This window comes from Diabrotica virgifera, chromosome 6 (genome assembly GCF_917563875.1).
Source record: "Diabrotica virgifera virgifera chromosome 6, PGI_DIABVI_V3a".
NCBI lineage: Eukaryota > Metazoa > Arthropoda > Insecta > Coleoptera > Chrysomelidae > Diabrotica > Diabrotica virgifera.
This window is the reverse complement of record NC_065448.1, coordinates 20,583,026-20,608,951: the sequence shown is the minus strand read 5'-3', so window position 1 is coordinate 20,608,951 and position 25,926 is coordinate 20,583,026. Positions and strand designations below refer to the sequence as shown.

General features: G+C 32.6%; 1 protein-coding gene across 1 annotated transcript; it reads right to left on the bottom strand.

Annotated features, from left to right (window-relative positions):
* Positions 1 to 6,099: 6,099 nt before the first annotated feature.
* Positions 6,100 to 24,361, bottom strand: LOC114331635 (beta-1,3-glucan-binding protein-like). The gene is made up of 4 exons (XM_050654427.1): positions 24,105 to 24,361; positions 15,733 to 15,890; positions 12,510 to 12,673; positions 6,100 to 6,729 (listed from the first exon to the last, which is right to left on the bottom strand). The coding sequence occupies exons 1-4, from the start codon at positions 24,321 to 24,323 to the stop codon at positions 6,122 to 6,124; spliced, it is 1,149 nt and encodes a 382-aa protein (XP_050510384.1). The 5' UTR covers positions 24,324 to 24,361; the 3' UTR covers positions 6,100 to 6,121.
* Positions 24,362 to 25,926: the final 1,565 nt, after the last annotated feature.

Sequence of the window (25,926 nt, the reverse complement as noted above, 5' to 3'; positions counted from 1 at the left end):
ATTTTTCTCACGAAAAATTAAAATCTTTGATTCAAAGATTTTTTTGATCTTTAATAACTCAAAAAGTATTGATTTATTTTAATAACTTTATCTAACAAATTTTGATTAGAATTTCTACTAACAGTTTCTAATTTTCAGGGGATATTTCTAATAAAATAGTTTTCAGTCCCGAGAAGGGGTGGCATCCACCCCCAGGGTACAAGCGCAAGTTGACACCATGTAACCTTTGTTCCTTGAGATATCCTCTAACCACTCACCAATGTTCATGCAAATCAATGGAGGTTCAACGAAATCGGAGGTAATAGCTCATATCCACCTTCAGTGACTGAAACTCTTCTTTAAATATTAAGATATGTCAATTGGTGATTTTATTGTGGTATCCAAATGACCCTTGTAAGTGAATGCATTCATGTATGAATGATGTACCTTGGTCGTCTTTATTTTGTATCAGATTATTATTTTCTTTAATAATTTCTTCTTCTTCTTCATGTGCCGTGCTCGATTATCGAACGTTGGCTATCAAATTGGCTATAGTAATTTTGTTAACGGCAGCTCGGAAAAGGGATGCAGAGGATCTGTTATACCATTCTCTCAGGTTTTTAAGCCATGACGTTCTTCTTCGACCTGGCCCCCTTCTTCCGTCTACCTTGCCTTGTATTATTAAATGGAGTATATTATATCTCTCTGGGTGTCGCATAACATGGCCAAAATATTCAAGTTTTCGATTTTTAACTGTTCTGACGACTTCTGTGACTTTTCCCATCCGGTGCAAAACAACTTCGTTACGAACTCTATCCACCCAACTTATTCGTAGGATTCTTCGGTATACCCAAATTTCAAAGGCTTCCAATTTCTTGAGAAGAGTATCTGTTAAAGTCCAACCTTCGACACCGTACAAAAGAGTAGAGAACACATAACATCTCACTAATAATTTCTGCATTGCTTAATTTTGGCAAATCTGTTAATAACACGAAAACGTTGATAAATAAGTCGATAAGATTCCAGACGTCTATTCAGGTCTCTTATCAGAGTGTCGATTATAACATAGAATGTGTGGATTTTTATCTCATCACTAGCTGAAAAGTTTATAGTTCATCATCGGCCCCCTCGTCAAATTGAATTTCTCTTTTTTATTTATTTATGTTTTATTTGGCCACAATTTTGTGGTTTCCTTGTGGTAAAGTAATTTGAAAGAGATACTCTTTATTGACAGAACCTAGATTCATAATTTTTATATACAAATATTTTTTGTACAGTATTTTTGCCGCCCTCTCATAATGTGCCGCCCTAGGCAACTGCCTATATTGCCTAATGGATAAAGCAGCCCTGACAGCAGCTTTTGAAGTTTTGCTGAATCAACCACCACTGCATTTCTTTGTTCAGGGCGAAGCCAGATCAGTGTTGTACAGATTAATGCATAGTCAGCTACATATAAGCCCGGTGCATGGTGCTGATAACAGAAAGCTAGTTGAGGGGCTAAAAGCCGATATTGAAATGGGGTAGCCTACGGTAGCTTTGACAATAAGTTCAAAATTAATATACCAGGCAGGAAAAATTGGAAGGAAAGTGTACCCACACAAGCTGTTGCTACCTGGTACACGGGTATCAAGGGATAGATGGAACATAGATGCACGTTCCTTCCCTATTAGGGAAGGAACGTGAGTTCAGTTGTTATCTTCACAGATAGTCAGGCAGCGCTTAAGGCCCTTAATTCTGCAGAGGTCAATTCTAAGCTAGTATAGGATTATGTGTGTGTCCTAAATAAACTAGGAGACCGTAGCAAGGTTACGGTAGCCTGGGTACTGGGGCACAAGTGTCAAAAGGGCAATGAAAAAGTCGATGAAATAGCCAAACAAGGCTCATCAATGCCATTCGTTGGACTGTAGCCCATCTGCGACGTTGCAAAGGCAGTAACAAGAAGAGCTACAAGGAAGTGGGTAGCTCACAAACCTTTGCAATGGTGGAGGAATTCACCAGGACAAAGACAGGCGAAACAGCTCATTACACAGCATTCGCCAAAATTTACGGCAGACTTAATGAGCAAAGACAGGAAAACAGTCAAAGCCATAGTAGGTCTGCTAACAGGGCACTATAAGCTGAATAGGCACTTGAAGCTGATGGGATTGTCAGATGATGCAATCATCAGTGGGATCATTATGCAACCAAATTATTCGGTGAACAAAATTTTTACAGATGAACAAGAAGATATTCTGTGTAACTACATTAAAACCTGCAGTAATATGGTGTACGGCCTAACCACCATAGCTGTAAGACGCATCGCATTTGATGTAGCTAAAGTAAACAAATTGAAGATACTAAAATCATGGACAGAACGTAGAATGGCCGGTGTTGACTGGCTTCGTGCATTTATGAAAAGAAAAAAGTTGAGCATACGACAACCTGAGGCATGTAGCTTGGCACGCTTAACTTCTTTCAATCGACACAACGTTCAGCTGTTTTTTGATAATCTTCAAAACATCCTAAACAAATATCCTATTTTAATTGATAGTTCACGTATTTTTAATCTCGATGAGACTAGCACAAAAACTGTCACGACACCAAAAAAGTTGTGACTGAAAAAGGGATTAAGCAAGTAAATAGCTGCACTAGTGGTGAACATGGTGTGCTCGTTACCACCTGTTGTGTAATATCCGCCCTTGGCACATACTGTCCACCAGTGATGGTGTTTCCACGTAAATTCTTTAAAGAGCATATGCTAAATGGAGCACATCGTGGTACTTTGGGAACCCTTCAAGTTGGATGACAGAAGAACTTTTTTTAAAAGTATTAGAACATTTTATCAAATACAGCAGCAGTTCCAAAGAAAATCCGTCACTGCTAATATTTGATAACCACGAGAGCCACGTCACAGTGAAAGTAATCATGAAGGCTCGAAAAGCAGATGTCCATATTTTGACGTTGCTCCCACATGGTAGCAACAAACTCCAGTCCTTAGATGTGGCTGTCTTTGGCCTTTCAAGGCATATTATAATGCTGCATGTGAGGTTTGGCAACTGAATCATCCAGGAACGCCTATCACAATATACAATATCGCTGAGTTGGTTGGTACAGCACACGATAAAGCTCTCGTACCTCAAAATATTCGGTCAGGCTTTGAAAAAACAGGAATATGTCCCTTTAATCCAAATATTTTTAGAGAAAGCGACTTTCTTGGATCGGCAGTGACAGATCGTCCTATGGAAATTGTAGAAGAGGAGTCCTTCAATAATGTCCTTCCGGGATCATTGGCTGTAAACTCTGTTCCTTTAGACCCAAGTCCTAAAGCACCCTTTAGAAATACCAAAGAAAATAAAAAGTTCATTTCACCAGAGATATTGGAAGGATATCCTAAGGCCAAGGCAAGACAAGTTAATAGGAAGCCGAGAGAGAAGAAGAAAAGTAGTATCCTCACAAGAACTCCAAGTTTCTTCGACAATGAAACAGAAAGTTACCCGTGTTGTGAACATTGAGAGTTCTTCGGATGAAAGTGAACCAGCTTTTAATTTTGGAGATAGCGATGATAACGATGATTCTTGAATAGGACCAGTGGATGATGAAGCATTTGACTGCAATCGTGACCCTGTAGAGGGTGATTATGTTTTAGTGAAATTCAAAGAAAAGTCCAAAATATTTCACGTGGGACTTGTTGTATCGTGCAACAATTCAGAAGTAGAGGTCAATTTTATGCGCAAAACCAACAAAATAGGTGCCTCGTGTTTCATATTTCCCACTGTTCCTGATATTGCTTTTGTGAAGAATGAAGATGTCAGATTTGTTCTTCCAAATCCAACGCCACTTCGCAATAACAAGAGGCTAACAGCATCTTATAATAAATTTGAAATAAATTTTGGTCATCTAGACATTCGCTAATTACTTCATTTCAGATATCAGCTCTTATGTTTTCTTGGGAAATATATAAGTATTTTACAAAGTTATATTGACTATTTTTTTTTATTTTTCTTAACGAACTATGGAATATATCATGTGTCTCACTGTGTACTAGTAACATGTCTGAATGTGTGCCAGGGGTGGTACACACTGAGACATGTACAAGGTTATTTTTAAAGTTACATAACTTTTTTGAATTAAAACTTCAGGCCTTTATATTTGTGGAAGTGATACACAAAATACCAAAAATCATTATGGCTGAAGCTGTCAGTTTTTATCGATGATTAAAAAAATTAAATCGCCAATAATTCATTTTTTGTCTCACTGTGTACCAGCTTCCCCTATACCTACAACATAAATAAATAAATTGCATATTAGACCAGTAAGGATCTGTTTTTAGGTGGATGTGAGAGGTGGCATTCAGATTTTTGCGGATAAAGTTAGGTGATAACTTCGTTAATAATAATTGAATTATGCTCCTTCTCAAATATGCCCGGAACATTAATAAAAAAAATAAAATATTTAAAAATTTCAAAAAATTTCGTTTTTTTTCTACTTTTTTTGCTTATAAAAAACTATTATAAAAACTATTCATTTTAGAACAAAGTCGTATAGGAATAAAACAAATATGATTAAATTTTCTATCAGATGCGATTGGTTAAAAATGTCCTAATTTATCACCCTTGCTTCAAAATAGCAATAAATATAAAATAAGGGGGCAAAACAAGCCTGTCTTTATTCAATGATTTTCCATCACTTAGGTTACACTTGGAACCTTCCTAATTCGCTTAGAAAATTTTTGTAATGTGCTAAAACTGTACACCAAATTTCAATAAAATTGACGTACTAGATTTTGCATAATAATTTTGCAATTTAAACGTTTTTTAAAAAATTAAATTTTTTTAAAATATTGCACAACAAAAACTAGAACACACAAAGATTTGTCAATTTTTTTACATATAAAAAAGGACTCCACCTATCTAATGCACTTTACAGAATTGAAATCGGATTATTTAAGCAGCCTCAGCAATGTTTTAAAGTTATAAACAATTTTTTGGCTTATAAACAAATTAGTGCTGTGTTCAGGAGGGGAGCTACGGGCTCCTTTATTTAGATGGACTTACCCAAGTTTTTTTTATGTATTTTGACCCGTATAACACGAATTTTTTGGGTAACAGTTGATCCGGATGTCGATAAGATTGTTATAAACAAAGAACTTGAGGAATTACATAACATCGATTGTTCGCAAAATAAAATTTTGCATTTTTTTGTATTTCTTTGGTAATTCTAAGCAAAAAATGTTCTTACAAGTTTTTTCGTAGGATGCATAGTTTTCGAGATAAACGCGGTGGAACTTTCAAAAAATCGAGAAATTGCAATTTTTAAACGCGAATAAAGTTTTATTAAAAAATAAAATAGCAATTCTGCTGACAGCATTTGAAAGTTTAAGTCAAATTATACCGGATTTAATAATTTGCATTTCTAAAAATTAATTTTTTTATTATTAAACAAAGCTATTTGTTTATAAGCCAAAAAATTGTTTATAAATTTAAAACATTGCTGAGGCCCCTTAAATAATCCAATTTTAATTCTGTAAAGTGTATTAGATAGGTAGAGCACCTCTTTATATGTAAAAGAATTATCCAACCTCTAAATGGTCTACATTTTGTTCAGAAAGATTTTAAAAAATTTGAACTTTTTTAAAAAAATTTGATTGCAAATTTATTATGCAAAATTTATTAGGTCGATTTTAATGAAATTTGGTACACGATTGTACCACCAAAGTGGTTAAAAAATATTGAATAACAACAGACTTATTTTGCCCCCTTATTTTGTATTTATTGCTATATTGCAGAAAAGGTAATACCTTAAGACATTTTTTACCAGTCGTATATCATACAAAATTCAATTATCTTTATTTTATTTTTCTACGACTTTGTTCCAAAACGAATCGTTTTAAAGTTATAAGCAAAGAAAACAGAAAAAAATCGATGTTTTTCGAAATTTTTAGATATTTTAATTTTTTTATTAATGTTCCGGGCATATTTGAGAAGGAGCATAAGTCAATTATTATTACTGAAGGTGTCACCTAACTTTGTCTGCAAAAATCCGAATGCCACCTCTCACATCCAAAAATACAAGTTTTTTCGCAGATGGTCTATATTGTTTGCATAACAAATGCTTAGAAATAATTTAATAAAAAGCAATTAATACTTTTAGATAATTTAATAATTTATAGCGCGTAAACTCTTATATAATCAATTTGAAAGTGACTATCATCAGTCGTCATATTCCAAGTTGGCAACCATAAATCTTTTGCCTTCCAGAATTTCGTCATACTGGCTCTACCATCTGAATTTTTCCAAGGCTTTGGGTAACCGTCATTTACACCGTAATCGGAGAACCATGAGGTACTACCTACAGCAAGATTGATGATGAAGTAAAACTCTTGATCAAATGGTGCCATCTTGGTACCCGCCGCCCAAGGATTGGCTGTGTTAGTTGAGAAATTCCCAAGTTCCCAAAAGCCTCCATCTGGAGGAGAGACACTACCTAAAACTACATGATCGATTAAAAAAGTTATAGATGTCGTATTCCAAATCATTTCGTATATATGGAAGTCTGCGTTCCAACCATCTGCGTTGTTCAGTGTGTAATGTGTTAATGGGTATCGATTTAACGCAGAGTATGGCCCCCAGTGTAATGTGCTGCCGACTTCTTGTACTCCAATATTTACCCCGTTTTTTATGTAGCCCTTATTTCCCATACTTTCCAAAATGTCTATTTCACCAGAACTAGGCCAGGATGAATACTCGTTGTTTCTTGGTTTCATCCACAGAGCTGGAATATACAAAGTCATGATCACTTTTGATTGAGATTTGAGGCGCTAATTTACTTAACCATAGAGCTTCACGATACTCGATAAAAATATGGATATTGTATTGATATCGTATCGAAAATCAATACGATACCGTAGTCGAGGAAATGAAGCTAAAAAAACGGCAAAACCTCGCAATTTTTTCGTCCAGCATCTATTTATACAAAAATTTGGGATTAGGCTCATTACACACTCTAGTTCATTTTCTATATTGAGCCGTTGTACGCTTTTGGTTTTTTAAGGGTGAAAACTACCCCTAATTGTAAAAAATTATAAAATAACATTTTAAACTTTAATATTGTCAACATTTGGTTCTTATTAGTTACATAATGATTGTTTTATGCTTTAAGATATACTATTATAATATTTCAACCCTTAAAACCACCCTCGTTGGAGCTATATATAAAAAATTTACCTATCCTAAACGAATAATTTCGGCTTGCATCGATTTACATAAAAATTTGGGATTAGGATCATCTCACCCTGTACGTCATATTCTATATCATGCTTAAGGGCGTTGATTATTTTTAGGGGTGTAAACTACCCCTTATTGTCAAAAATTATATAAAAACATTGTAAACCTTAATATGGGTAAAATTTGGTTTTGATTGGTTAATTAATGATTGTTTTATACTTTAGGATATAATATCATAATATTTCAACCCTTAAAAACCACCCTTAATAATATTGCAGTTTTTATAAGTAGATATTTTAATAGATTTATACAGAAAAAAAGTAGAATTAAAGAATTACAAAAACATTTATTTACACAAAAATACGAATTTACAAATATGTACAAATACAAATACAAATAGTTTTTTAGCCATCTTCCAGTATACGAACCGGTTCTGTGGTATTATACATACATTGAAAATTATCCATAAGCGGACTCCGAATTTTTCGAAAAAAAAAAATCGTTTTATATAAATAGCTCCTTCATTTTTGGCGATAAAAAGTTTTTTCAAAAATAACTTTGTAGGATTTCTGAAGAGTTATAAGACTGTGTAAACTAAATTTTGTAAGATCCCTTAGTTTTTATTAGGGTGGGTTTAAAGGGCTCGAATAAGGGGGTGTTTGCTGGTAAATAGAGGTTTTAAACAGCTATATCTCACTAACTGTTCACTGCAATGAAAATTTATACACAAGTAAATTTTAGTTATTAAAAAAGGTACAATTTAGTAATTTATAATTTTTTTCGTATCCCCAGTATTTTCGGAGATATTTTGAAGTAGAAGGTGAAAAATGGGAAACTCCAAAAAATTAATGTTTCTTTAAACTCCAATTTTTCTAAAGTTAGGCCTTTTAAATAAGTCAAACTTCTTGGATGTATTAATAATACAACTATAAAAGGAATTATAGAAAGGTGAAGACCAATTTTTAATTAGGAGGGTAGGTAGGGGGTTGTTTTCACTGATTTTTTCATACAGAAAAGCAGGTACCGACCTTTTTTTGATCATAAGTCGCTTAATTTTCAGGCTAGAAACTTTTTATTATTATTTTTTAAAAGGTCTAACTGTATATTTGAAAAAAGATTATTTAAGTTTTCCTCTAAAAATGCAAAGTTTTTCCGTTATTTTACTTTAAATATTTCAAATTATGCCTTTGAGGAAAAAACCTAACTTTTAACAAGCCGTACCTCGCTTTGTATTGGTCTTAGAGATATTACAGAAAAAAAATTGGTTTGTGTTACTAAGGGCCGGTTGTTCGAACGCTAATCAACAATGATCACTATCAAATATTTAATTACTGCCACCAACTGTCAATGTCAACTTTGTTTGGGTTGCTGAAAACATAATTATGGATTACAATTATGAAATTAGTTAATCAATTATGTTAATAATTGTTATGTTAATTGATTAACTAATCTCATAATTATAATCAATTATGTTTTCAGCAACCCAATCAAAGTTGACATTGACAGTTGGTGATAGTAATTAAATATTTGATAGTGATCATTGTTGATTAGCGTTCGAACAACCGGCCCTCAAAGATACAATTTTGAATACCACAGTTTTTTTGATTAAACGCATATTTTTCGAGGTATTCTCAAAAAACCCTCTAAAAAAGTCGATTTTTTCATCGAAAAACTGTTCTTCAAGCGCGAATAACTCGAAAAATATTAGTTTTACGAAGAAAATGTAAAAACATTTTTTTGTTAGAACTACTTTTTACATCGATTTACATGGTTAAAATGTAATAAAAAATTCCCGTCCCGAGATGGGGTGGCAACCACCCCCAAGGTTTTAGCGTACAGCGGCATGATAAAGAAAATAATCCTTGGACTATTCCCTATCTTCTGTAAAAATTTCAAGAAAATCGACGCTGGACGAAAAAATTGCGAGCCAAAACGCTTCATTTCCTCGACTACCGATACAATACATACCTTAGCAATATTAATGTCGATACGATACTCATTATCTGAAATCAATACAATACTCTTGTATTGTCGATACGACTGCCTCGATATTATTGAGAATATCGATATCGAGAAAAAAATAAAACACCACGTGAGTATTTTCCCCTTTTTATCTCAGTTAGCTATGGATATTTTGTGTGTCCAAATGACGTCCGTACCAGTCGAGCGGCTATTTTCTGAAGCAGCGCTGGTTCTAACGAATAAAAGGATAATTAAAATATAAAATTATCAAAGAACTCATTTGTGTGAACAGATGGATGAAGAGCTCTTTAAAGGATTACATTTTTTGTGAGGTTACAATGTAATTTCTCCTATTATAAGGCCTATTATACAGTTAAAATATTATAAGAGTTATAAGACGCACAAGCACGTATGCTCTCCATCAGTGCGAGAGAGAAGGAAGATGAAGCCAATAACTCATCAGATGATAAAAGAGGAGGATGATAAAATCATCAGATAATGTTGATGTTTTTGAAAAGGAAATTGAAAACTACTTGCAATCTCCAAGACCTGGACCAGACACAAATATTTTATTGTGATGGAAATCATATAGTAGTATTTTCCCCGTTTTATCTCGGTTAGCTAGGGATATTTTGTGTCCAAATGACGTCCGTACCAGTCGAGCGGCTATTTCTGAAGCAGCGCTGGTTCTAACGAATAAAAGGATAAGTAATTAAAATATAAAAGTATCAAAGAACTCATTTGTGTGAACAGATGGATGAAGAGCTATTTAAAGGATTACATTTTTTGTGAGGTTACAATGTAATTTCTCCTATTTCTTGTATATTTTTTTGTAGAGATTTTTTTAATGAAGACAGTGAGAAATGATTAAAAAAATGTTTTTTATTAATTTAATCCTTTTTATGTCGATATTTTATCGAATATTGTATCGATATCGTATTGAAATTAATATCAATACGATATCTTTACAAGAAAGTATTACCGATATCTATACACGATACGGTACTTCATTGGCATAAAAAATACAATATTCAATACTTAAAAATATCGATATTGTATCGTATCGTGAAGCTCTACTTATAGTATGGTATAGTTAGACCCAAACACAGACATCCAAAGTGAAAGTTATCCTCCAACACCAAATTCTTCTATATGGTCCATATAATGTTCAGAAAAAAGTCACACCATTTTGAGCGTCGGGTTTGGGGGAGAGGGGGGAGAAATCTGCAAATTCCTAGTTTTTTACGTTTTTCGTCAATATTTCCAAAACTAAGCGGTTTAGCATGAACAACCTTCTATACAAAATTGTTCTACATTAAATTTTAAATAAAAAAGGTCCTATGCATAACCCTTCTAAAATGCACGGTTCCAAAGTTACGGAGGTAGTATAGTATAATTGGTCCAAAAAAGGGCCTAACCCAGACATCCAAAGTAAAAGTTTTCCTTCAACACTAAATTATTCTATATGGTCCACATATTGTTTAGTAAAAAGTTACACCATTTTGAGCGTCCGGTTTGGTGGGGGGGAGATGGGGGAGAAGTCGGTAAATTAGTAGTTTCTTTACATTTCCTATACTCTGGGCTAATTAGCAAAATACGAGGAAAAGTTATTTACCAGCAATTTCATTGCTGGAATCGAATCTTATTATTGTATGTATTAATAATATAGACATGCAAAGTCCGCAGATAGTGTGCTACTTTTTTTATAAACAAAATGGCGCCCGAAAATCGTGTTTTTTTCAATTTTTGCTCTATAACTCCAAAGATTTTAACTTTAGACCAAAAACACCCAAATAAAAATTCACCGCAATTAAATTCTGCATAGAAACGTGTTTTTTCCGATTTACTTCGACGAAAACTTTCCCCGGAAAAAGCGGTTTTTTCCAACAGAATCTTTAATTTTCAACTAAACTTTTAGATAAGTAGTTGTTAATCAATAATTAAATAACTTGGTAACGTAAAAGCCCTTTCCGTATATATTATAATTCCAGAAGTCTATGGAAATTGAATGAACAGTTTAGCAACAATTAAAATGTTAATTAAAAATTTAATTTTGGTGAATTTTTATTTGAGTGTTTTTGGTCTAAAGTCAAAATCTTTGGAGTTATAGAGCAAAAATTGAAAAAACACGATTTTCGGGCGCCATTTTGTTTATAAAAAAAGTAGCACACTATCTGCGGACTTTGCATATCTATATTATTAATATATACAATCATAAGATTCGATTCCAGCAATAAAATTGCTGGTAAATAACTTTTCCCAAAAATGGCCTATTCTCCGATAATCAGCCCAGACTACTAGTCAATATTTCTAAAACTATGCTTTAGCGTAAAGAGTGTTCTATAGAAAAATGTTCCACATACAATTTAACACAAAAAAGGTTCTACACATAATTGTCATAAAATTGACGGTTCCAGAGTTACGGAGGGTGAAAAGTGGAGGTTTTAGATACTTTTTATATTTACCGATTTCTCCCCCCTCTCCCCTTCAAACCCGACGCTCAAAATGGTGTGACTTTTTTCTGAAGATTATGGACGATATGTGGACCATATAGAACAATTTGGTGTTGGAGGATAACTTTCACTTTGGATGTCTGGGTTTTTGGTATAGTTATACCATACATTGCCCAAAAAATATAAAAAGTATCGAAAACCCCGACTTTTCACCCTCCGTAACTCTGGAACCGTTGATGTTATAACAATTATGTATACAAGATTTTTTGTTTTAAAGTTCATGTAGAACATTTTTGTATATAGCATTGTTTACGCTAAAGCATAGTTTTAGATATATTGACGAAAAACGTAAAAAAACTACTAATTTCTCCCCCATCTGCCCCCCAAACCGGACGCTCAAAATGGTGTAACTTTCTACTGAACAATATGTGGACCCTACAGAACAATTTGGTGTTTGTAGAAAACTTTTACTTTGGATGTTTGGGTTAGGCCTTTTTTTGGACCAGTTATACTATACTACCTCCATAACTTTGGAACCATGCATTTTAGAAAGATTATGCATAGGGGCTTTTTTATTTCAAATTTAATGTAGAACAATTTTGTATAGAAGGTTGTTCATGCTAAACCGCATAGTTTTAGAAATATTGACGAAAAACTTAAAAAAACTACGAATTTACCGATTTCTCCCCCTCTCCCCTCCAAACCCGACGCTCAAAATGGTGTGACTTTTTTCTGGACATTGTGTGGACCATATAGAGCAATTTGGTGTTGAAGGATAACTTTCACTTTGGATGTCTGGGTTATGCCATCTTTTGGATCAACTATACTATACTATTAACCAATTTCGCTAACGACAGAACTTTTTGCACAATTCGTGTTTGCCGTACCCTAATATATCAAAATTAGCTCTTACCTGGCCATAACCAGTCTCCCAATGGGACTTTGACTCTAGATTCCACTCTGCCATATTTAAAAGAAAAAGAATATGCAGAATGGATTCTGGCACTTTTAATGGGATTTAATATTATAGAATCGTTTCCTGTTCTCAAGCAGCCATCATATCCAGAAATAGTGCAGCTAAAATAAGCCAGAGTAAATACAAGATGGGTACAATATAAATAGGTCATAAATAAAAAAAACAACAGTTTGTGATGTAATCAATGAGTGTAAAATAAGAGTTGGTCTTCTGCTTAGTTCAGTCGGTTTCCTCATTGGAGTTTTAGAGCCTCTTCTGGTTGAATCCTCAGTCGGCTCTCTTCGGATAAGATGTCTCTTCTTATTCTAAGACAGTCTCTTCTTCTATTTCGCATTTTCGGTACCATGGTTCGATCACCTTATATGTTTTGTGCAGGTGTTTTCTTAACACATTGCGTGCCACGCCTTAATTGGGATAATAGTCCCATGGGCCACTGATATCCACGGCCATGCCATATACACTAGTGATGTTGATTATAGTTACTTTCGAGTATTCGTTACAAATCGTTACTTTTGTATAAAGTAATCATTTACAGTATTCGTTACTTTGATTACTATGATTACTTTTGTTACTTCTGTATTTGAGTACCGGTAATCATATCGAGAATCGTATTTCTCAGTAGGTAGGTATTTTTTATAAAGTAATCATTTACAGTATTCGTTACTTTGATTACTATTATTACTTTTGTATTTGAGTACCGGTAATCATATAGAGAATCGTATTTCTCAGTAGGTAGGTATTTTGTAATAAGTATTCATTTACAGTATTCGTTACTTTGATTTATATGATTACTTTTGTTACTTTTGTATTTGAGTACCGGTAATTATATCTATAATCGTATTTCTCAGTAGGTAATTATTTTGTATAGGTATTCCGATATAACAACGACCTTCACCGATCTGTTTAAGGAATAAAAAAAATGATTTGATTACTATGATTACTTTTGTTGCATTTGTATTTGAGTACCGGTAATCAAATCGAGAATCGTATTTCTCAGTAGGTAGCTCTTTTGTATAGGTATTCCGATATAATAACGACCTTCACGAAGTACGAAGTAATCAGAGTAATCAAAGTAATAAAAGTAGATACAATAGTCGTTACTCGCTATGTTACGATTGGTACGAAGTAATCAGAGTAATCAAAGTAAACAAAGTAGATATAATAGTCGTTACTCGCTCTGATACGATTGGTACGAAGTAATCAGAGTAATCAAAGTAACGATTTGCCTCTTTGTATGGTAATGGTTACTTTCGGTATTCGTAAGTAACGAGTACTTTGTAACGAATAGTTACTTTTTCAACATCACTAATAAACACATAATGTGTATATCAAAAATGAGCGACGTTGTCCCTGGCAAAATATCTGTCTCTCTTATATATGATCGACGTGGCACACAATGTGTTAAACGAGAATGTCCAAGCACCACTTCAAATTAATAAAAACGAAACACATTCTGAAGGAAACATGACAGCCTACTTGCGAACTATATTTGCTAAAGATGATGATAATGAACTATTAACAGCTGAAGTTACTACAAACGAAGAAAAAAACATCGAGGAGGGAGAAGTAAAGAAAGCATTCAGGAAATTAAAAAATAGAAAATCACCACGAAAGGACAGAATATCGAACGAACCCCTAAAGTACGGAGGACAAAACCTGACTAAACAACTACTAAAACCAATCCCAAAAAAAAAAATAATCGAACAAAACAGAATACCACAAGACTGGAGATCAAGCATCCTGATACTTCTCTTGGAAAAAGGAAACAAATCGGACCCCCAGCAATTACAGAGCAATTAACTTATTAAACACAACATTAAAATTAGCAACACAATTGATAACAAACTGAATGAAACTATAACATTACCAGAAGAACAACATAGTCTTAGGTCGAGAAGATGCACCGATGGTATATGTATTTACATACATATCATGAGGCATGTTGAAGAGAAATTATAATACAACAAACCGGTATATTTATGTTTCGTAGGTCTTAAGAAGGCATTTGATAGGATCAAATTAATGGACGTTATCCATCTATTATACTCAAGAGAGGTACCTTTAGGAGTAATTAAAACGATTGAAAACATCTGCCAGAACAACACAATAAAAGTAAAAATAGAAGATGAACTAACTAACTCAATTAAAGCTGGCAATGGGATAAGATGGTTTAACGGACACAACAGAAATAAAAGCAACCGCATTTCTGACCAGCTAGCTAGGAAGACAGCAGGTCCAAGAATCTCAGGACCTGGTGATCTTTTTGGCTGGCCAACTGCAACAATCGCGGAAATTGCCAATGTCACTCCCACACGCAAACCGTTAAAAGATGGGAAGAAGGGTCAGGATGTAGACTTGCTAAGGTAACACTAAGGAACCTTGGGAAGTCAGTACAGAAAAGTACTTGAGAATGACCAGGAAAAACCTAATCTTGACAGTTGGTTTTTTAACTGGCCATTGTCAACTAAGCAAACACATCCACACAATAAAATGTAAATTAGAATTAGAATTAGAAACAAAATAGTAGAATGGTGTGACCGTAGAAGCCAAATGACAACAAATATAAGATATTGCGAGATCGAGAGATTACGCAATCTCTCTGCGTAAGAACGCAGAGAGATTGTTCCCCAACAGGAAGACGATCAGTTTGAAGACCACAAAAACGATGAAACAACAACTTACTGGACAAATGGCACATTGAAAAAACAAAGTCACGTCTATAAAAGAAAAAGAAGAAGAATTGTCCGAGAGTATTTATCAATAATCGTGATTACTTTCTTAGTCTGGATTTGACCTTAAGAAGCATTTGGTATTTCCATATAATTTTTGGTCTTAGTCTGCTTAGTAGGCACCCACTATTTCCAGTTCGTTATTTTCCTAAATAGTTGATCTTGTCTTCTTTATGTGTGTCGAAAATATCTCAGTATTTGTGCTTTAATAAATTTTACTATATCATTCCCTTCGGTTATTGTTATTACCTACTTCATGGTTCATCAGTCTTCAGTATTTTTCGTTTTCTGTCTTTATTGGGCCTTCTCAGTATTTTTGCATTTATTTGAAGATATATTGCTTCTGCTCTATGTGCTATCACTGTTCCAATTCCTGCTCTATTATATTTTTGTTCACACCTACAAGACAAATATATTTTATTCACACTTACTGTTCAATCGGGTAGGGTCCGTTAAGACTAATTGTTCCATTGTAAAGGAATGCTTCTCCGTTATCATCAGCGAGCAAAGTAGGACATATGTGCAAATTGCCATCTCTAACAAAGCTGTTGCTTCTATTATTGTGATACAACTGGAACTGATTGTTGCTCTACAACAAAAATTTGAGTTGTTAAACAAATAATCATAAACCCTTACATATCCTGTCTAATCCCCTAACGTTTAAGCCCATTGAATCTTCAATCACACAGCTTCAGAAGCAGATCAGCTTGCCCGCTTAGCATCCTTCAGCCAGAACTCGATTCATATTAACAAGGTTTCTATTTATGATTTGAAATCAGAAATAAAATGTAAAGTGTTAAGTGCGCGGCAAAATAAGTGGAGTATAAGTTTTATAAGTCAAAGAACTGAGGTAAAGGAACTAATAAAACCAAAACACATAGAAAATGATGTGTCGATAAATGGGTTGACTATCTAAAAAAAAGGTCTATGCAGAGGAAGAACAAAAAATGATGCTAGACCCGGAAACATCAGAAATTATCACAAATGAAGTAGTTAATATAAGTACACAGGAAGTTCGGAAAACACTTGAAAAGATGCAGGTAAAGACGGAATACCAAACGAATTACTGAAATATTTTGCAGCAGCAATGGCAGGACAACTAACAACATCAATTAACAAAATTATAAAACACAATAAAATACCAGAAGAATGGAAAACGAACGAAGTAGGGGAGTGCAATTAGAACGAAAACATGAATTGTTTCGGAAAAATTCAAACAAGCTTATATTTTTCTAAAACTATTTTTGTTAGTTTATATACATGTTAAAGTAAAAAGTTCTACTCGCAGATTTGGCCGCTAATTGTTTATTAATTGTTTAAACAATAACAATTTTTGTGTATAAATAATTTTAAAAATAGCGTTAAATTCATCATTTTACTTTGCTCAAATATGTTTCTATTTTGTTTTTGATTATGCTGAATCCGAATATGGCATTGCAATTTGAAAATTCTTATACAGAAGCTCCTATACAGTATGTCTGCGTAGTTAGGAACCACATCGAAAACTTTTTTATTATCAATTTTACGAAAAAAAGTTATTCTTCATAAAATACTCTGGATAGTCAAAAATCTAAAACTCAACCATTAGATATCAAATTTTATCAATTTTATACGAGTTGTGTCAAAAATATGAATTTCGTTAGAGAGTAAAGTACCTTTATATTCCAGAAAATCAAAAAATGCTATTATGAAAAGTTGTTTGAAATTAAAAACTATGTTTAAATATACAATTACATCATTCTAATCGAAAAAAAAATTTCAATTTTTTCTCAAATTACGGATACTCATCATCATTTTATGACAATTATGATAACTATTTTATTATCACTTTTACGGAAAAAAGGTATTCTTCATAAAATGCGCTAACTGGTCTAAAATCTAAGATACAACCATCAGATATCAAACTTTTTTAATTTTATACGAGTTATGTAAAAAATATGAATTTTTCTTAAGAGTTAAGTGCCTTTATTATTTACATATTTTAATTAGAAGGATGTAATTGAACACTATAACAATTTTTTTAATTCCAAAAACTTTTCTTAATAACAATTTTCGATATTGTGAAATGTAAAGGTACTTTACTCTTCAGTGAAATTCATATTATTTGACATACCTCGTATAAAATTAATTAAATTTAATATTTGATGATTGCATCGTACATTATATACGATGCAGAGTATTTTATAAAGAATAACTTTTTTTCGTAAAACTGATAATAAAAAAGTTATCAATAGGTTCCAAGTTACGCAGACATAGCAGATAAGAGCTAAACAAATTTTGTTTGCTGAACATTTATTATTGTTGAAGCTTATTATTAAATGTATTTTAGGTAAGTTTTACAGAAAAAAGTTTCGATCACTTTGTATAAACATTTTTTTAGCTGGTAATTTTCGGTTTTTGTATTACATTTTTGTTATCTTTCTTAATTTTCTCAAAAAGAAATAGTTTATTTCATTTCCAAAGTAAAGTAATTTAGTGCATTTTAAAGATTACATTCTAAGCTTTAAAAAAGCACTTATAAAACTGTAATAGATCTGTTCAAACTTGAGTAATACCGTCTTAAAGTGGTGGTAATTCTATAAAACTACGAAGATTTCAAAAATTACATTTTTTATGACGTCATATAATTTGAATTAAATTTTTGAGATTTTTTTTGAATGAAACATCATTTAGCAAGATGCTTAAAAGATAAGTTGTGCAAAATTGGGAGTTTTATAAGAAAAATTGTATTAGTTACACATTTTTAAATAATTTTTAAACAAAATTCATGTAAGGCTCATTTTCCGCCCACACCGTACTTATGCCCATACATTTTATTTCTTTTTATTATTGGGACCGTGCAAGTTCGGCAAAGCGACCCCTATTTCTACGCTCTGTACTTTTATTCGCACTTTTAATTATATTGGCCAATTATATTAGTCCTGGTTACTGGAAAATTGTCAAGGCCACAGCCCAAAAAAATAATAAGAAGAAAAAATAAGATTCAGGTTATGCTATCAAAACGTAAACAATTGTATGTAGTAAATAAAATTAGTTATTAAAATGCAGTACTGCAAGCAAAATACAATTATTCAAATTTACCTTTATATAATAATTGCATTTCATATCAATATTGTGGAGCAATATATAATTTTTCTGCTTCGATGACAGAAGGTATGAAATATACGTCAATTTGACAATTTCAATTGACAATATGAATTATTTAAGATAGTTGCAATATTTCTCCGCGACTCGCGCACGGTCGTTTCTCGTTTCCCTTCCAAGTACTTGCACGCCGCGAATAACCATAAGATAGCTTAATTATATTTCTTTCATGTTCAATTTGTAAAATTTCATTTGATCCATTAGTTAAATAATTACATTAACATAACTCAACCGTGCACTTCGCCGTACTCTACTTTACAGTGCGCCAATGTTTGTGAGAAGGGTGACTTTATAGGTCTGGATCCCGCGTATGAAAAAAAAGTTGATTAATAGCAAGCTGAAAATTTGTTAATAGCTTAAGGGTGTCTAGTCGGACAAACTTTGATATATGGGAACACTGGAACAGGGGAAGTTTTAATTGTGGAACAGGTTAAAAATTTGGAACGGTCAGACCACGAAAACGGCACATGTATTTTGTCCGACAGAACAGACTTAAACTCTTCGAACAGAGATTAAACTCTCATGCAAAAATCAGACTGCTATTTATCACCAAATAGGTGTTTTAATGAGTGGAACATGTAGAATATGTCAAATGACAGGAATTATGACAGGTTATAAATAGCAGCCTGATTTTTGCATGAGAGTTTAATCTCTGTTCGAAGAGTTTAAGTCTGTTCTATCGGACAAAATAAATGTGCCGTTTTCGTGGTGTGACCATCCCAAATTTTTAACCTGTTTCACAGTTAAAACTGCCCCTGTTCCAGTGTTCCCATGTATCAAAGTTTATCCGACTAGACACCCTTAAGCTATTAACAAATTTTCAGCTTGCTATTAATCAACTTCTTTTTCATACGCGGGATCCAGACCTATTAGCGTTATAAATAGAAAATTATAGAAGATACAGATTTAATTTTAGAGAATTCTTTATATAAGGTTTTTTTGTAAAATTTTCTGAATTTTTTAATCAAGTCAGGTTTTTTATAAAATTTATATTTTCGGAGTTATTTAAAAAAGCATCTAATTTCGTAGTTCATTTGTTTAATAAAAAATAAAGCACCCACTTCTCGAGTAGAACTTTTTGATATGTTGTTTACTAACCATTTCTTAATGAAATTACAAAAAGTTCTATCTTGTTTGATTTTTTCCGAAGTTAACATCTATATGCACTCCCCTAAAGTAATTCTACTATTCAAAAAAGGAAATAAGAAACAGCCTCAAAACTACAGACGTATCAACTTGTTAAATACTACCCTTACAACTTACAACTAAAATTTTACAAGAACCAATGAATCAGAGGATAAGTTTAGCAGATGAACAACAGGGTTTTCGTACTGAAAGATCGTGTACAGAGCAATATTCGTCATAAAGCAAATTACTGAGATACCACTAGAGTATAATAGACGAGCATTTCTGTATCTGATTGACTTGAAGAAATCATTTGACAGAGTAAGACTCAAACATGTAATTAATCTTCCGTATAATAGAGAAGTTCCCTAGATATTATAAAAACTCATACAGAAGTAAAAACTTTTAGTTGTATACTGGTATAAAATCGTTTATTAAAAACTATCTATCCAAATGGACTACAAAACGATTTCGTTCTAATTCAGAACATCTCCAGTGCCTAGAAAGAAGTATTTCCACGTTAGATTAAAGCAAAAGGTTAAAATTGTGACTGTTAAAGAGAAAAAACATGTGGAAAATACTTACATTCTGCTGAGTAATTGGAACTAGCACACAAAGTGGTAACCTCATAATATATGGTTTACATAAGTATTATATGTTAAGAAAATATGGTGACTACAAGTGGATGTTGTTAGATTAATTTGAATACATGCTCAAAGTGCAACATGTTTCCCTGTTCGAAAGTATGTACTAGGTTCTCAATCGGCACAGACCAACTAATAAAATAGGAAATGGACATTCAATATGACAATAGTGACGTGACAAGACAGGATAAAGCCACTTTTTGGTTAAGAACTTCAAAAAGTGTAGTTTTAATTTCGGATTTTTCAGTTAAAATGTAATGGTTGTTAATAAATGTCTGAAAATGGAATTTAAATTATTTATATATTAGAATCCATTGTAAAGTCTAAATTGACAACTCTCTATTCCAGAAAAACATGGATTTTTGGATTTAAGGTGGGTATACTTTATAGTTAAATGTGTGACTTCATCGATTGTAAAATGATAAGATGGGCTTATTCAATTTGTAAAGATGGGTTTTGTCGGAATAAACACGTTCGTTCTATAGGTACATCGGCTAATCTAATCACCCTACCTATTCTTTTCTCAGAAGGGTTTGAACATAATAATGAAAGCCAACTTTCTAGGCAAAATGTTTATTGCTAAGTACTAATAAACATTTCAATATACAATAAACTTTATACAAATTTAGTTTCTTTACTATTATGAAAATTACACCGTTATCTTCCTGGGTGGCGAAATTCTTCAGGTAGATGACACCATCGAGGTATTAATTAGTCTTAAGTACTACTCCGGAGTGAATATACGTGTTAAACCTAATTTTACTTAAATGTGCTGAAGTTTAAAAAACTAATTGAACTTCACAAGAAGTTATTTCCAACGGAATTAACATTAACTTTCTTCTCTCTATGTATGGAGCGCCTAAAAAAATACGTGCTTAGATAAGTTTCGATATGCATGTTTTTTTAAAAATACTCAAAATAAAAAACAAGTGCAATTATCTTGTCTTCCTCCAACCTCAGCGGCTGCTCATCAACATCTTTTTTGAGTATATTTATATTACCAAGTTCAAATGTGGTTTGGTTATCAGCTAGAGCCAAAAGACTGGGGATGGAAATTAGTCGACGGTTCATTAGAACCAATTCAAACTTTACTCCCACCTGCGCCGGAAAAACTCCTGAACACAATTTTTTGCAACTGTAAAAATGGATGTAGCGCTAAATGTGGTTGCAAAAAAGTTAAACTGTTTTGTTCGGTAGCATGAACTAATTGTCAAAACCGGTTGCTTCAATGTTGAATCACCAACAATTATTGAGGATTCATTTGATTCTATCGAGGAGCCATGCGATGTGTCATTATTGGGACAAATTACTTGCACCCAGGATGAACAAGAAGAAGAAGAACAAGAAGAATAAGAACAAGAAGAAGAAGAAGAACTAGAAGGTCAAGAAGAAGAAGAACAAGGAGAAGAGGAAGCAGAAGTATTAGAAAATTATGAACCAGTTGGATGAATTTCCATTTTTTTAATTTGTACCGCTTTTTATAACTTTTATCATTTTTAACCCTGGCCAATATCAATTATTCAATAGCTTCAAATTAAACAGAATTATAACAGATCCGTGGAATAGGTCTACTGGAGAAACCACGTTAAAAAAACGCGCTAAGTGCACTCTACCTCGAAGGTGGTGCAGAAACGTGTGCGCATATTATGATGATTACAACTTTTTGAATCGTTGTATCTCAAAAACGGTGGCTCTTAGGAAAAAAAGTAATAAGACATTTTTTATACATAATTACCTATTCTATATTTTTTGTTAGAACTAATTTTATGATAAAACTTACCGTTTCGCTGAAAATCGCTAAAAACTATATTTGGTGACCTTTGACCCCGCGTAAATTTTTTAGCTCGGGTCGGATTTATGAGGACTTTTTAGATTTTATTTATGATGATATTTTGAACAATCCTGCCAATTTTCAGCTTGATGGTAATTTTTGTACCCTCGGATGTGTAAGTTGACCGGAGTACAATAATGACATAAGCATCAGAAACAAGACCCGATACAGCCACAGCACAAAGATTATTGGAAACGGCAGAGATGAGAGTACTGAGAAAACTTACAGGAAATATGCTGAGAAATCGAAAGAGGGGTGAAGACATTAGAAGAAAATGTAACGTACAGTATATAAACGAATTGACACTAAATAGGAATAAAAAAATATGAAAAAAAAATTTAAGAAACGCTTTTCTTTAGTTACGAGTGACTAAAATTCATAATATAAAAAAAGTCAACTAAAAAACAAAAAATAAAAAAAAATTCATATTTTTTTATTTTTTAATTTTTAGTCTTACACTTTTCAAACATTAAATTTATTCATGTTTATTAAAATATGTATAAAACATATGATGTATTGTCCTTTTCATGATCATTTTTCAGTGCGTAACAAATGATAGGAAAAAGGGTAAGTCCGTGATAATACACATTTATGGCATTTATTCTAACATGACATTTTAGTTAAATCTGACAGTTGTCACATTTTATTTTCAATTTGGAATAAAAACAAATCAAATGTGTTTCTTGCATTTATAAAATGGTATTTTCTTTGATTTGTGCAGTCTTATAAATTATACAGATTATATTTGTAATATTATTATTTAATTAAAAAAAAAATTATTTTTTTATTATGGCGCCATCTATCGACAACTAGAATAACTAGAATAAATGTTATAAAAATGTCACCGACGAAATGTAATCACCGACGTGCCTTTTTTTTCTGTCACATACAATTTAATGCGTTAGAAAGAAATCGAAAAACTGTGACGCACTGAAAGATGATCATGAGAAATACTGTACAAACATGAAAAGTAGTCGGAATGGGCAAAAAATTTGAAACTTTATTGTTTATTTATGAAGCATAACGTAAACAATTAACGTAAAAAGTGAAATTATGTATAGTTCATATAATTAGCTTCAATCTGTAAATGTTTCAAGTTTCTTTATTGTAAAAACAAGAGAATTTAAGCATTTTCGGTTGAAATCGTTTTTTTTTATTTAAACAATTAATAAACAAATTTTTTTGACTATTCATGTATTGTTTCCGCGAATGCATATTATGTCTAAAAAAATTTCAGTCATTTGCATTGAAGAATAGGCAATCAAATTAACGTCTAAAAATTTGACCCAAACGATTGAACTAAAGAAAAGCGTTTAATTAGTTAATACGCCAAAATGAATTCTAATGATAATTATAGCACAAAACGTCTCTACCGGTGGATTTCTAAGACTATGATAAAAACACGATTTTTTTTAATTCGAGCTTTGGTTGAAGTTTTGTTTCGTATCGTATTGAAATTTGACACGAATAAGCGCCGATTTTTATATAAACAAATATATGAGCGTTCAAAATTTGAAACTTTATTGTTTATTTATGAAGCATAACGTAAACAATTAACGTAAAAATGAAATTATGTATAGTTCATATCATTAGTCACGATCCGTAAAAGTTTCAAATTTCTACATTGTAAAAAACAAGAGAATTTAGGCATTTTCCATTAAAATCGTTTTTTTATTTAAACAATTATTAAACATAATTTTTTTTTATTGACTATTCGTGTATTGTTCCCGCGAATGCATATATGTATCTGCAAATTTTAATTCATTTGCATTGAAGAAAAGGCAGTAAAATTAACGTCTAAAGATTTGACGCAAACTATTGAACTAAAGAAAAGCGTTTAAAAAGAATGTAATAACCACATAAGCAAAATGGGGGAGACCCCTGTATAAATACTGCAAAAATAGCAAGAAATAAAATCACCAATCGGTAGAAGAAGTATCGGCCGATCGAACAGAAGATGGAGTGACAACCTTCCATAAAGATATCAATGCGCCAGTGAACAAGCAGAATTGCTTATAAAGATGAAAAAAAAGAAGATATACACAATGCAACCACTTACCGCTCCTCCTCCTAATGTCCTTTCATGTTCCCACCGTTTGGTGAAGGGTGGCCCGTCAAAATTTTCTTGAAAAATCAAATCGCCTGGACAAATTGTCCCTGTGGGTGCTGCTGTGCCACTAGCAGTGGTAATAGATGGTTTTTGACAAATTCTTGATTGGCTATATACCGTTGGATAGAAAATGCTTATCAACACTGTAATTACAATTAGTTTAAACATCGTGGCGATTTGTTTAACTGTAGAAATATTACATTATCATCGATGTTTTTATAGTTGCAGCGAGTAGCAATGATTATCTCATAATTTTAAAGATTATAGCTTTTTAATGATAAGAGTGTGTACTCGAATATTAGGCCTATCAATGAACGTGAAATACGGCGATACTGTGTAATTTTCCGTCACCAGCGAATTGCATTATCTGTGTTTTCAAAAATATATGAGAAGGCATTTCACACACGTCTCCTCTCGTTTCTCGTATATTAACAAGCACAACATTATAGAAAAGTCTCAATTTGGTTTCCGTGAAGGTATAAGTGTGCAAGATGCACTACTAGCACTGTGCAATAATATTTTATCGAACTTTGATAAGTGTAATAAAGTTATCTGTTTGTTTTTTGACTTACCACGAGCTTTTGAAACTGTAATTCATCCAATACTGCTGGAAAAACTTTATCATAGTGGTGTTAGAGGAACTGCGTTAAAGTGGATCCATACCTTTTTATCGAACAGGTTTCAAAAAATTAAAGTCAATGTGAATGGAAATATAATATTTTCTCCAGAAGAAAGTGTCCTCTCCGGAGTTTTACAGGGAAGTATCATTGGCCCTCTTTTACTTTTGATTTTCGTCAATGATTTAAATCAAATGATAAACGATAGCTCAACATGTTTGGTTCGGAATCCATTAGAAAAATTTTCTGATGCAATAAGCCTTCGAGTAGAAAACGTGGAACAGCAATCTGGCTGTTATGTCACTCAATATGCTGACGATACCACAGTTGCACTAAATTCCAATAATTTTTTCCATGTAGTACAAATAGCAAATTGTCGTGTAAAAAGTATGACTCATTACTGTTTAAATAATGCCCTAATCTTAAGTGGATCAAAGACCAATATGGTAACCTTTTCACCTTCTACTATGCAGATGAGCCCATTAGTAAAACTTGACAATGGGTCAGTGGTAAATAGCCACTCCACTAAGTTGTTAGGCGTTTACCTGGATTCTAATTTGTCTTGGAGCTCTCACGTTGATTATGTAGTGGGAAGATTGTCTGTGCACTGTTATGTTCTATGGCAACTTGGGAATTTTGTCTCCCTAGATATTTTAAAACTTTACTATTTTGCTCATGTACAGTCAATTTTGCAATATTGCTTAGTGTGTTGGGGAAATTGCTCGCGAATTAATGAGGTGCTTGTTCTTCAAAAAAAAAAAATTATTCGTACCATGACGTTTAGAAGGCGCTTGGATTCCTGTAGACCAGTTTTTAAACAATTAAATATTTTAACTATTTTATATATTTTATATATTTTTAACTATTAATTATTTTATTTAAATGTTTAAGACTTTGCACAGGTGCTTTAAAATCTACTCCAATATACAATCTACATGTGGAGTGCGCAGAGATGCCATTAAGGTTAAGAAGAAATAAACTGTGTAGTCAATTCTTAGTAAATTTATCACATAAAGAATCAGAAATAATTAAATAAAATTCATTTTCTTTCGATGATTTAATAAAAAGTTATTGGAAAAAAAAAAGAAATTTCCCTGTATTGCTGAATGTTATAGAGAACTGGCAGAATATAAAGAAACTTTACATACAACCCC

What these genes read in the sequence shown, in the direction of transcription:
- LOC114331635 (XM_050654427.1), bottom strand. Translation starts at nt 24,323, where the DNA reads ATGTTTAAACTAATTGTAATTACAGTGTTGATAAGCATTTTCTATCCA. An exon ending in GGACATTAGGAGGAGGAGCG is followed by an intron (nt 15,891 to 24,104) that starts GTAAGTGGTTGC and finishes TTTTTGTTGTAG; the next exon opens with AGCAACAATCAGTTCCAGTT. An exon ending in GGGAGACTGGTTATGGCCAG is followed by an intron (nt 6,730 to 12,509) that starts GTAAGAGCTAAT and finishes TGTATATTCCAG; the next exon opens with CTCTGTGGATGAAACCAAGA.